General features: G+C 39.2%; 2 protein-coding genes across 3 annotated transcripts in view; both read left to right on the top strand.

Moving 5' to 3' along the window:
• Positions 1-9: 9 nt before the first annotated feature.
• ndufb8 (NADH:ubiquinone oxidoreductase subunit B8) lies at positions 10-2,188 on the top strand. The gene is made up of 5 exons (XM_007558274.1): positions 10-142; positions 363-489; positions 629-728; positions 1,210-1,365; positions 2,041-2,188. The coding sequence occupies exons 1-5, from the start codon at positions 10-12 to the stop codon at positions 2,131-2,133; spliced, it is 609 nt and encodes a 202-aa protein (XP_007558336.1). The 3' UTR covers positions 2,134-2,188.
• Positions 2,189-2,489: 301 nt separating this feature from the next.
• Positions 2,490-13,062, top strand: part of sec31b (SEC31 homolog B, COPII coat complex component) — a 14,986-nt gene continuing 4,413 nt past the window's right edge. Inside the window, exons 1-21 of one of the 2 annotated variants that reach the window (XM_007558276.2) lie at positions 2,490-2,605; positions 3,386-3,618; positions 4,066-4,261; positions 4,349-4,444; positions 4,713-4,853; positions 5,320-5,462; positions 5,554-5,653; positions 5,757-5,918; positions 6,271-6,423; positions 6,776-7,006; positions 7,090-7,164; positions 7,271-7,363; positions 7,473-7,584; positions 7,702-7,880; positions 8,103-8,229; positions 8,412-8,557; positions 9,090-9,263; positions 9,371-9,523; positions 9,632-9,824; positions 11,025-11,417; positions 11,580-11,618. In XM_007558276.2, the coding sequence (XP_007558338.1) occupies positions 3,416-3,618; positions 4,066-4,261; positions 4,349-4,444; positions 4,713-4,853; positions 5,320-5,462; positions 5,554-5,653; positions 5,757-5,918; positions 6,271-6,423; positions 6,776-7,006; positions 7,090-7,164; positions 7,271-7,363; positions 7,473-7,584; positions 7,702-7,880; positions 8,103-8,229; positions 8,412-8,557; positions 9,090-9,263; positions 9,371-9,523; positions 9,632-9,824; positions 11,025-11,417; positions 11,580-11,618 (3,109 nt within the window). In that variant the 5' untranslated portion in view covers positions 2,490-2,605; positions 3,386-3,415. The remainder of the gene's footprint in view (positions 2,606-3,385; positions 3,619-4,065; positions 4,262-4,348; positions 4,445-4,712; positions 4,854-5,319; positions 5,463-5,553; positions 5,654-5,756; positions 5,919-6,270; positions 6,424-6,775; positions 7,007-7,089; positions 7,165-7,270; positions 7,364-7,472; positions 7,585-7,701; positions 7,881-8,102; positions 8,230-8,411; positions 8,558-9,089; positions 9,264-9,370; positions 9,524-9,631; positions 9,825-11,024; positions 11,418-11,579; positions 11,619-13,062) is intronic. The other variant, XM_007558277.2, reaches the window with a different exon arrangement.

Raw genomic sequence — 13,062 nt, forward strand, 5'->3', positions numbered from 1 at the left:
TTTTCGCGCATGCGTACCTCTCATTCTGTCAGACAACAGCAGCCAGTAAACATGGCTGGTGTTGGTTTCCAACGTTTGGCCAAGGCTCTCGCTAAGGGTAAAGGTTCTGGCCTCTCAGCCCTTGTATCGGGATGTAGAGCAGGTAGGTCGTGTTTTAGTATTGTGGGTATGAAAGATTTCTTTAAACATATTTGTCATGGTTTTTAGTTTGAAGCTTCTCATGGACGTAACCTTGAATTGCGACCATTAGCTCGAGCTAGCAGAGAGTCAGCGGCTGTTCTGAATGAGTGGAGCGAGTCTTAAATTGGGTTGTGTACACGTTCATTATTGCTTTCAGAAATGCATTTTTATTGCTGTTTCAGCCTCTGGTGCGACAAAAGATAGTCTGCCTGGCGCATACCCAAAGACCCCAGAGGAGAGAGCTGCTGCTGCAAAGAAATACAATCTAAGGGTTGAGGACTATGAGCCGTATCCGGATAACGGAGAGGGGTGAGCTTCTTTTTGAAAGCTTTTTAGCTTATGTCGCATTCCGGTATAATTTCATAGGCATTGCTCATTTAGAAGGAGTCCAATGAATGGACAATAATGGACATTCGGAACTAACACTTTAATTTTATTGTTTTCATAGCTTCGGTGATTACCCAAAATTACAAGATAGGTCCCAACACGAGAGAGACCCTTGGTACAAATGGGACCACCCTGACTTGAGGAGGAACTGGGGAGAGCCGGTAAGACAGGGATGAAATTCCCTTCTAAAAGTTTTTTTTTTTAATTGTAGATATATTATTATTTCTTAATAATTAACATAGATACTGGCAATTTAAAGCTTTTGTTATTTATATGTATTGCTTTCTTAGATAAAATACAAAGTCCCATACCATACAGTTTTACAGTTCGCATGGCTGGACACCCATGAAGAAGTATTCATATGTCCTCAACTTTTTACTTTTTTTTTCACATTATAATAACCAGCGTCAGTGCGTTTATTATAGCAATGAACAACACAAAATACAAAACTAAATCCTTTTAGCATTCTGTGGGAAGACGTGAAAACTGATGTTTAGATGCTCCTCCACATAATGTAAGCTTGGTTGAGCTACTTTGCAAGGAAGAATTGTGACAAAAATTTCTGTCTATATGCAAATGAATGCTTAAAACATATCTAGAGTCATCAGATTAATAGGTTGTTCTGTTGTGCCAATATTGTAGATGCACTGGAATTTTGACATGTACCTCAGAACCCGGGTGGACACATCTCCGAGCCCTGTGCCGTGGTCAACGATGTGGAAACAACTGTTTGGTTTCGTCGGGTTCATGTTGTTCATGTTCTACATGGGGGAGAAATTTCCATCCTATCAACCTATTGTAAGTACACACCCAATTTTAGTGTATAAAATTACAGTAGACGGACTCAAGTAAATGTGTATTATTTCATTCTATGGACTTTTCTATGTTTAGTATTGTTTCATTATACATTGCTGATGGAGTTTCAGTGAGGATTGGACACATATTGTAGTGATGGTTGCTTTAAAAAGAGATCATACATCTCAAAATCCTGGTATATAATTTGACTAAATCAAACCAATTTGGTACATGTGCAGAGCTGATAGGCAAAGCTAACCATGTTTAAGTCCATTTACTATGGTTGTCAAAATAATCAATATAGCTAAATAACTGATACTAGAAATATGTAATTATAAAGCATCCTTGCTGCAAATTTCCGAATCACACCACACTCTGCTCTACTGTGGTACAAATTAACACAGGAAAATGTTAATCAGCTCAGTTGGCCACTAAATAGTGACGCAGCAAAACAAACTAGTGCAATCTACTCTGCTCTTTGATCAAAGAAAATATGGAAAATTATCATTGTACAAGGCTGCTACATACTTTTGTATAGACCAGATCTTTAACACTTTAAGAAATATGTTTGTTATGCACCCTGATAACTTTGGGTACTTGTTGCTTTTTCTGCTCCGCATTGCTTTATTTTTGCATTTATGTATTTAGTAATACACTCATTTATTTCTTTTGTTTCAGGCCCCAAAGCAATATCCCTACAACAACCTGTACTTGGAGAAAGGAGGAGATCCTGCAAAGGCACCAGAAGAAGTTAAAAATTATGAAATCTAAACCTAAAATACAATTTTGCTCTTGTATATATTTCTGGCAAAAATAAAGACTTACGTTAATGTATAAAATATCTGTGTGGAATTGTATTTTGTTCTATGTAAAGACTAAATTTGTTTCATGAAATAAAAGCAGCACTTGATGTTTTTAAATATAATTAGTTTCATGAAATAAAAGCAGCACTTGATGTTTTTAAATATAATTTGTTTCATGAAATAAAAGCAGCACTTGATGTTTTTAAATATTCAGATGAAAAAAAAAAAATTCTGACAATTGTACTATCCCAGATATGGTTCCGATGAGTTCAGGGCGTTAGGTCAGCTGAAATGTGAGGTTATATGTAAAATGTCCCTGTGGGCGATCCGTAGCTTAGTGACAACACGGCAGTAGCACTTTGGTCTGGGCTGCTAGCTTCGCTGATAAGTAGCACTGGAGCGTGTAGACGCAAATTGTCAAGCTGTGTAACACAGTTTACGTAAGTTGCTCTTAAAAACACATTTTCCTAACCAGGAGATTTAAATTGAGTCTTTTTATCCTTTGTTTTATTTGCCTTTGATGTACTGCAATTGGGGTGGTGGCTAACGACTAGCTAGCTAGCAACAGCAGCATCGGCTGGGAGTATATAAACTGGAAAACTTAAGATATGGTGTTTTCATAGATTGGTTGAATATATAACATTTTAACCCTAACGCTAAATAATATTAATAAATTTCGTTTGTAATGTGAAATTTAATGAAGGCTACATTCGAGGTGTGCTTGCGAAATGCTAACTCGCTAGCTACATGGCAGATAAACAGAAAAATCTTATTTGATAGTAGTCTGGCAACTTGACGATTATAGTACTAAGAACTACATCAATTTGAATCAATTGTCGATGAGCTATAATTATGGTGCGATTATTTTTGTTATTCGGGTTACTGCTGTGTGAAGTAGACTGGATTAGAAGGCATTTCCTATGGCAGGTAACAGAAATAATCTGAACGGATGTTGCTGTGCTTCAGCAAAATGGAAAAGGAGGAATATAACCAAATCGATAGCTACAGATGATTTGGGGAGCGATGTCGTCTTCTGGTGTCGGTTCAATGTGTTTTATCAATTCCAGAGTTGGGAATCCAGAATCAGGAAATTTTAGCGCTGTATGCATTTATTTTTCTACTGAGAACATCAGGTTTTGTTTATCTTTATTAGTTATGTTAACCTGTACAGCAAAAAATGCCTATAACAAAATAATACACTGGTGGTCTCACCTTCCTAGGCTTTGAAACTTGAACCTCTGTAGTTGAAGATGAGGCTGAAGGAAATTCAGAGGACTGCCCACCAGGCATGGAGTCCTGCCGGACACCATCCGATCTACCTGGCCTTAGGAACATCAGCACAACAGCTCGATGCTTCTTTCAACACCACAGCTGCCATAGAGATATTTGAGATGGATTTTGCCGACCCCTCTCTGGAGATGCAGCTCAAGGGTTCATTATCCACAACAAACAGGTACTCTGTCATACATTTACACATTCTAACGTGCACATCCTGCAGTCCCCATCAGTCAGTACATAGAACTCGCATTGTGTTTCGGTTTTTGATTTTGCTTACTGGTGGATGATGCTGCATTCTTATTACAGGCAATAGCTGTTAACTATTGCAACTGTAGTGCATTGTAAAAACTATTCACACCCTTGGAACATTTTTACACACAAGCTTTGATGTATTTTGCTAGCATTTTATGTGCTAGACTGACACAAAGTAGCACATAATTTTCAAGTGGAATGAAATATTGCATGTTTTACGTTTTTGTTTTATTTACAAGTAAACTGAAATTGTAGTGTGAAACTGTTTTTTGGAATGTCTCAACCTTCTTTGCACATGTAGAGGGCGGCTGCCCTTTTATTTTTTGCGGGCTTTGGGGGTAATGGAGTAATGCCTGTTTTGCTCCCATAGGTTGCACAGCATTGTATGGGTAAATTTTGGGACGGCGGAAGATGGAACTGGAGGGAGACTCGTTGGGGGAAGCGAAAATGGCACATTGACTGTATATAACCCAGAGGCTATCATAAGTTCTGGAGCAGAGGCTGTTGTTGGGCAGTGTGACAAACACACAGGACCAGTCCGTGCACTTGATTTCAACCCGTTCCAGGTAAATACATTGCGATTATAGACAGATTATCCAAAAGCACATCTCGTATAATTCATAATTTTCTATCTGTGGCCTTTTCTTTCGCAGAGTAATCTTCTTGCCTCTGGAGCCAATGACTCTGAGATCTACATCTGGGATCTAAATAACTTCAGCAGCCCAATGACTCCAGGAGCAAAAACACAGGTAAGTACTGGATTTAGAAAAGTCACAGATTCTATTGTACTATATAAAGCTATTTACAATTGAAACCACAGTCACTTTCAAATTTAATTTCCTGTTTTTGTAGTTTGAAACCTGAATAAGAGTGGAACCTCTTTTGTTTATGGTGTCGCCTTTGCTCTTATTTGTGAAACTGACCTGCTTTTTTCCCAGAGTTGTCAAAGTGCTTTAACACTCTGACCGTTAATTATCTGATTTGTATTGGACAAGCAGCTGTTTTCTCCTGTTTCAGCCCGTTGAAGACATCAGTGTTGTGTCGTGGAACAGGCAGGTTCAGCACATCCTGGCATCTGCTAACCCCAGTGGGAAAGCGGTTGTGTGGGACTTGAGGAAGAATGAGCCCATCATAAAGATCAGTGATCACAGCAACAGGGTTGGTTGTTTTTCTTTTCTTTTTTTTTCAGTTATTAAAAAGAGATAATTGAGATTTGCCTGTTGTCCATCAGGTCATGTAATTAAGGCTCCCTTAATAATTTATTTTAAGCAATTTTTTTGTCTATTCGTAATACATTTGCAATAATATAATGTTTGGTAAGTGTTTCTTCTAGTACATAGAAATCAGACTATACTGTTTCCTAATTTTCACACTTTAAAATGTAATCAAAAAGGCAATAGTATTTCACTTTAAAAAAAAAAAATAAAGGCTTTATGTCTTTTATTTATTTAACTTTTTTACTTGAACAACTGAAATAAAGTAACTTATCAATTTTAATTTTATTCATATCTGAAATTTTGAAATAAAAGGTGCAGCCCAGTAAATAAAAAAAATCTAATTGAAAAGACTTTGATGGTAAATGGGTGTTGTGATTTTTGCATTCTACCTTGTTATGTGACTGAAGATGCACTGTTCGGGAATGCTGTGGCACCCTGACGTGGCCACCCAGCTGGTGTTGGCCTCAGAAGATGACCGACAGCCAGTCATCCAGATGTGGGACCTTCGCTTTGCTACGTCACCCCTTAAAGTGCTGGAAAATCATAAACGGTACAGTTTTATTGATTTATCTCTCGTTGGCATAAATTTGATTGAATTTTTGTTAGATTGTTCTGAGTTTTGTGCCGCTGGCGTCTTCCAGAGGAATTCTGTCCATTTCGTGGAGCCAATCCGATTCGGAGCTCCTTCTGAGTAGCGCTAAAGACAACAGGATCCTCTGCTGGAATCCAAACACTGGAGAGGTATTTGAAGTTTTTATTTACCAGTATGTAGTTCTGAAATTATCTCTCTTGGCTACAATTGATCTTCACTGGTGTCTTGTTTTTTTATTTTTTTTTATTTTAGGTAATTTACGAGCTTCCAACTACAAACCAGTGGTGCTTTGATGTCCAGTGGTGCCCCAGGAATCCAGCCCTTCTTTCAGCAGCGTCGTTTGATGGGAGAATCACAGTTTACTCTGTGATGGGAGGGAGCTTGAAGGCTCAGCAGCAAAGCACAGCTGACATGGTGATTACTAGTTTAAAGTTTAAATGTTAAAAAGTTTTGAACATTTAGTTGTCTGTCCACGAGATGGTGCTGTTGTAAAGGAAATCACGCTGACTAATAGCTAAATTTGAAAGAGGAAAGAAAATACTTCCTAGAGAACTGGTGTTTCCCCTGACAAACATCCATAACAACAGTTTATTATAGCGGAAGTACTAAAAAGAAAGAGTTGATGCACATATTTAAACATGTGAAAGTTTTCCTGTGTTTGTATTTATTTGGAAATGGAAAAAGAGATATTCTGTTCTACAAATAACTGAATTGATTTAGCATGCAGTTGTTAATTGAACAAATCATGTTCTTTATATTTTACCAGATATCCTCTTCATTTGATACAATGGATCCCTTTGGTACGGGACAAGTGCTGCCTCCTCTACAAGTTCCTCAGCCCAGTGTGCAGGAAACCATCGTTCCTCCTCTGAAGAAGCCACCTAAATGGGTGCGCAGGCCAGTGGGAGCTTCCTTTGGGGTAAGTGTGATATTAGAATATTTCATCCTGTTTGGTTGCCCTGGATTTTATTTAAGAGTATCCAAACAAAGGGGTCTGAATACAAAGGCTGGCTTTACAGATTCTTTTATTTCTTTTTTATTATTGTTATTTTAAGTTTGAAAACTAAACCATATATTTTTTTACCTTCCTTTTCACCATTATGAACTACTGTGATCCCAGTAAAATACATTTAAATTTGTGGTTGCAAAAACTTGGAAGAAAATGTGAAAATATTCAGAGGGGATGAATTCTTCTTGGATTTAGATACACACCATGTTTTTTCATAGTATTGAACTTGTTTTTCTTCTGGGTTTTTTTTTTTTTTTTTCAGTTTGGTGGAAAGCTGATAACCTTTGAGAACCCAAAGCTTCCTCCGGTGCAAAGCCCCCAGCCTGTCCCCAGACAAGTGTTTGTGAGCCAGGTTACCACGGAGACAGAGTTCCTCCAACGCTCCAGGGAGCTTCAGGCGGCGCTGCAGTCGGGTTCCTTCAACAACTACTGCCAGGCCAAGATTCAGAACGCCAAGTCGGATGCGGAACAGGACATATGGAAATTCCTTCTAGTATGAGTCTCCTCATGTTTAGACACGAGCTGAATCTCTCACTCAGTCTGGGGTTATGACGTGTCACATTCCTCGGATTACAGGTCAACTTTGAGGACGAGGCCCGTATTAAATTCCTTAAACTTTTGGGTTTCAGCAAAGATGAATTGGAGAGAAAGGTATTCTGTTTTTTTTTGTTTTTGTTTTTGTTTTTAATGTTTCTTACCTTTCCTTTGAGTCATACCACGTCGTAGCTGTAAAAACAAAAACATTATCTTCATGTAGATTTCAAAATGTCTGGGGAAGAATTTTCAATCCAACGGCCATGGAGTCGATGCCAAAGATCTTGCAGAGAAGATGCAGCGTCTCACAACTGAGGTCAGATGTTCTCCACAGTTGTGAGTTTTGAAATCGTAACTAGTGGAAAAATAAAATCTCCTTTTCTCTCTCTCTCTCTCTCTCTCTCTATCTATCTCTCTCTTTATAGAGGTCAGATGAAGCTGCAGCTGATGCTAGAACCTCAGGGTCCATTTCACCAGCAGACTTCTTCAGTCATACTCCCAAGGACAATTCCACCTTCCAAATCCCTGTATCATGTGGTAAAAACCTTTCTTCAATAAATAAGAATAACTTTTCTTCTCATTGCTGTTTGTTTTTACTGTAATCGAGGCAGTTTCTGTTGATCACCTGATTCATAATGCCAATCGTTTCTGCAGACACTGACGGTTTGATAAGCCAGGCGCTGCTGGTTGGCAACTTTGAGGGAGCCGTGGATTTGTGTCTCAATGATGGTCGTTATGCTGAGGCCATTTTGCTGTCCATCAGCGGTGGAGAGGACCTTCTCAAGAAGACACAGCAGAAATACCTAAGCAAGCAAAAAAACAGCATATCAATGGTAAGATTGTGATGCAGGTGTTTCTCAGTAAACTGGAATATTAATGACTTTCCTTTAGTGTGCAATGGACACAGTACTCTGTGAACAGCCGATTTCTGTAGCATTGACTATTTAAATATATATGCTTGAAGTAGCCTGTATATATCTGTGTGTAATCAGTCTATATAGCTTCATATACCATAATGTTTTGCTAAATCATAATTTATTTCCCACAAACTCCAGCTTATATCATCAGTGGTGACCCAGAACTGGAGGGACATCGTGCAGAACTGTGAGCTGGACAACTGGAAGGAAGCTCTTGCTGCTCTGCTGACTTACGCTCACCCTGAAGACTTTGCTTGTTTTTGCGGTAAGTTTAAACATTTCTTGGCGTGCGACTTGAACCCTGACATGCCTCCCCTCTCTGGGAACTGTAAAATTGCAGTTCAGGGTTTGACTTTCTCACCAACACCAGTCTATGCATGTCCTTGCTCCATTTCCAGTTGTTCTTCTATCTTTAATATTTTGGAGTTTTGCCATATGTCCCGCCAGATACCTTGGGAAACCGGCTGGTGCATGAGGGCACAGAGAAGCGCTGCCTGCAGGCCTGTTTGTGTTACATCTGCTCTGGGAACATTGAAAAGCTGGTGGAGTGTTGGGCCTTGCACAGGGAATGTTCTTCCCCTCTTGGGCTAGAGGTACAATCTCAGTATGGCTGTTTGCATCGGTATAAAAGCTACTTTAACATTTTTCTAGATCTTTAAGAAATTAGCAAAATGTTAAAAGTTTATTTTACTATTTAGTATTTATTATGTCCATTTTCCTCATAAGAGCTGGTTTTCTAGTTGATTGTTTTTGGAGTTAATCTGTGATAGTACAGATTCATACACTCATAAAAACTATGTAAAAAAAAAAAAAAGGTGTGATGGCAAACAATAATTTAAACTTCTGTTCTTATGAATTTGTACAAACTAAATATTGGTTTCACAGATCAAAAAGTGAGTTGTGTTTTGTTTTAATACAGAATAATCCAGCTCAGAAGTGTTTTAGTATTTGAAATAGATCTAATCTATGTCTGACCAGTTTGGAACGAAAATTGATTTTCTCACTTTTTGTTAGAAATCTGAGTCTTTAAGAGAAAGGAGTAGGAAGCCTGTGTTAAAACTGTGCATGGATCTATGTGAATATTGTGTTTTATTATTATTTTTTTTATTTTTATTTTTTTTGTAGGATCTGGTTGAAAAAGTGATGATGCTACGGAAGTCGATTGAGCGCCTCCGCAACAGTGAGGTGGCAGTGCAGAGCCCAGTGCTGGCTGAGAAGCTGACCTGCTACGCTGGCATCCTGGCTGCAGAGGGCAGCTTAACCACTGCCATGACATACCTGCCTGACAACTCAGACCAAGTAAAAAAAAAAAAAAATCTTATTTTAAAGCCTCTAGTTTGACTTTGTGTAATTTCTCACTTGAATTAACCAAATCTTGGTTTCTGTACAACTTTTTTTCTCATCAGCCTGGCATCAGGATGCTGAGAGACCGGCTGTACCATGCTCAGGGAGAGGCTGCTGCCCAACAGCAACCTCCAAACTCCTTCAACAAGGTCGGCGTGCCAACAGCTAATCCCACTCCTGCTGCTCAGCCTCCTGCACCAAAAGCACCAATCATGGTAGAGATGGCTTAGCCGTAAATTCAGTCATAATACCACAAAGCATTTTTGTTTAAATTGCTCAACATACTGTTTTGTTTTGTTTTTTTTTTTTGTTTTTAACCTTAGAGTCAGTTCCAGCCATCTGCTCCACCACAGGTTCCTTCACAACAGCAGCCTCCAATGCCATCAATGTTTACTCCTCAAGTTCCTCCACCCAACCCAGGCCCAGGTCTGCCACCATCCTCTCATGCACATCCGCCCAGTTCCACCCGCCCAGTTGTAAGGCCTTCCTATCCGCAACATCCTGCTACAGCTCCAGGTTTGGCAGCTTGAAAATTAGCTTAAAGAATCTGTCTTGCAAAATGTATCGTATCCTTATTTGAATTTTTTCATATTTCTTAATCTACAACCTTTGAGTGTGACTTCCTGTTATAAAGCAAAATACCCCTTTGCCCAAGCATCTCCCAAATCGCAACTACGACTCTACTAACACACTTCTGCACACTTGAATAACAAACCTATTTAAGGCCATAGAGGCCACACCGCATGAAAGTGGAAAAAAAAATGTTTTCGTCTGAGAAGACAAAAATGGACCTTTGTGGTTTACAGACAAAACTTTAGTGAAGTGAAACTAACACGCCGCCCCCACTGCGCAAAATGGTAGCAGCGTCTAGCTGTGAGGGAGCGTTTCATCAGCACAAATAAGGACGCACAGCAGAGTCGATGTGAAGATGGATTGATCTGAAAGTGTAAAAGACTCCCACCTGAACGCTTGCATACACACGCTTGCGCATTCGCTCTCTCATAGGCATGCTCGTAAATGTAAAATAAAAATTCACAATGTCTTTATCAGTAGCAGAACAGTCGCCTTGTTCTTTCAGCAAGATCAGACAGATTTAGCAGGTCATACAAACTTGTTTTTACTTTGGCAAAGATCTGATAAGATTGTTGTTGTTTTTTGTCAACTTACCCGTGGGAATTCTTTTTCTCTTTCTGAGAACTCTGATGTTCCTCAGAGCTTTTACTTTTTAAATCTTCGGGAGCACAGTTCTTTTGAGAAGCGCGCTACTTGTAAACTCATCAAAAGAGAATGAATTTGCTCCTAAATCACCGCTCAGAGACGGATACATGAAATTCTTAGCTTGGGTTTTACTCAGTGTTTGATTCACTGTGCTGCATCTACTCTTTAGCAGCCATTATGAGGATAGAGCTAAAATATGATATAGTTAACACTTATTGTTTTTTTATTACTATTTAATATAAATTCATAAACATGGAAATGATAGATTAATGTATAAACCCAGAACATTATGAAGTTAAAGTTTACCTGTTCCTTCTGGACATCTTAGTGTTTTGGGGGGTTTTTTTATTAAATCTGCAACACATGTCAATATTCTCTTTGACTTAAAAGTCAAAGAGAATATTTTTTTTTAAAAATACTGTTTATTAATATGTTAGAATGATCATTTTCTAGACTTTGTGTTTTAAGTAAATGTTTCCTCTTTCTGTCCATTTCCAGCTTTCTCTTCTCATCAGCCATTCCAGCCTCAGCCCGTTTCCAGTGGCGGCCCCTTCTCTCCCACTGGCCCGCCCATGCCAGCTGCAAGCCTGGCAGGGCCTCCACTGCCACCTTCATCCTCCACCCCTGGAGGCCTGCCCCCTACTCCGAGCCCTGGGGTGCCTCCTACAGGATTTGTACCGTCTACCTCTTTACCCGCAGGCATGACGCCGCCCAGCTCGCAACCAGGAGCACCGGGTCCCATTTTCCCTGGCAGCTTCCACAGCCAAGGCCCAGCACCCCCCATGGCATCTAGTTCCTTCCCTCCTATGGGAGCTGGATATCCCCAAGGAGGCCCTGGAGCTCCTGCAGCAAAGCCCTTTCCGGCCCCTGTAGTTGCTCCTCCTCCTACAGGTACACATGGGATCAATTATGTTCCAGTCAGAAGTGAAATTCCTTTAACCTGGTTACATTTTTTTTATTATTATTATTTTTACCAAATAAGAACATCATCTGTAGGGTGATAGTGATGAGAAAACACTTGTATTCAGATCTCACACCGTTTTTAATTTGCAGGAAAGTTTCCCTGGCTGAATTTCGAGTGTGATCATCAAGGTGACGCAACGAGTGCTTGATATAAAAAAAAAAATTATAATAATAGAACAGCATGAACAGAAAAGCAGAAACATGTAGACTATGATGCATATGCAATAGCTGAAGCAAGTTTCCTTTTTCTGTTGAATTGCTTCCGCTTGTCTGTCGCTTGTATCAGCCAATAACTGAAGATTTCAAAGGTTTTAGACGATTGGAATGAGTTTCTATATTCCCAAATAATGTAACTAAAGTTTATTTTTCATTAAGTTAGAAGTATTCAATGATCCTAATTTTGTGGTCGGTTTCTAGCTTTTGTACTCCACTGACCTAGCCTCTTCCTATTTATTCTCAAAAATGTAGCATAGAAGATATAGCAACAATATTCAGAACAATTTGCTGTTCTAATGATTAGCAAATTGACTTTTTAAGCCATCATTAGCACCTTGTTTTAGTGATAGGCATGGTTAGCATTGCTGACAAAGCGCTCTTGGAGAACGTAGATGTTTACCGTAGCCATCTCCAACTCCAGCACCTTCTTTGCCAGAACTGAAAGTTCAGAAAGACAAAACACTGCAGCTGTGCTGTACTCCCTCAAGCTTTCTCTTGACGTGTCATTTAAATACCTTCCAACACTTCTGTGATTTCTCTGACTGATACTGAAAGTAGGTCACTTTGACTCTTCTCTCTGTAACAGTGCTGCTGTTACCAATTGTGCTTAGACGTTATGCAATCACCTGTCAGGAAAAAAAAAAAAAAAGATTTTATTTGATTCCTGCCAATCACCATTCAAGGCTTGCTTAATATGGTTTATTATTAAATAAAAGTGTAGGCGTTATATGTCACCACATTTTTTTCCTAGCTATTTATTAACCTAAACTGAATGCATTGCTTGTAGTTTAATTTGTTACTTATGAGAACTTCATATAGAAAGCTTCCCATATGTTTTGCCTTACTTCGCTGTTTGAATTTGCTCAAACCCATCAAATCTGAGCGGTTGAAAAAACATGTTTTAACTTGCAGTGTGTTGCTATGCAGACTAACATTGCCTCAAAGGTGACAAGAAATCTAAAGCGTCGTATTCAGACTTAATTGGGAAATCATTTGCAAGTCCATAAGCTAAAAAAAAAAAAAAAAAGCCAAATAACTGGGATAGAGGCGAGCTAGAGAACATATCTGCCATTCTAAAATTCAGGAGTTGATACATGCCAGCTACAGTACCTTGAAAATGTATTCATACCCCTTGACTTTTTCCTCATTTAGTCACATTGCTGCTGCAAGCTTCCAGAGTTGGAAGTTATAAGTCAGCATGGTGGTGGCAGCATCATGCTGTGGGGACTTGTTGCTTTGGCCAGAACAGGGAGGCTCGTTGGGGAGTTGAGTGGATCTCAATACAGATCAGTCCTGGAAGAAAACCACACACCAACGTACGCCGCACTTTTTGTAATTACTTGGAAAAACCTTTGGA

Source organism: Poecilia formosa, unplaced genomic scaffold (genome assembly GCF_000485575.1).
Source record: "Poecilia formosa unplaced genomic scaffold, Poecilia_formosa-5.1.2 Scaffold95, whole genome shotgun sequence".
Lineage (NCBI taxonomy): Eukaryota > Metazoa > Chordata > Actinopteri > Cyprinodontiformes > Poeciliidae > Poecilia > Poecilia formosa.

Bases quoted from the DNA above. Each gene is read 5' to 3' on its own strand.
- ndufb8 (XM_007558274.1), top strand. From the start codon at position 10: ATGCGTACCTCTCATTCTGTCAGACAACAGCAGCCAGTAAACATGGCT. The intron at 143-362 runs GTAGGTCGTGTT...TTGCTGTTTCAG, and splicing joins TGTATCGGGATGTAGAGCAG to CCTCTGGTGCGACAAAAGAT. The intron at 1,366-2,040 runs GTAAGTACACAC...CTTTTGTTTCAG, and splicing joins TTCCATCCTATCAACCTATT to GCCCCAAAGCAATATCCCTA.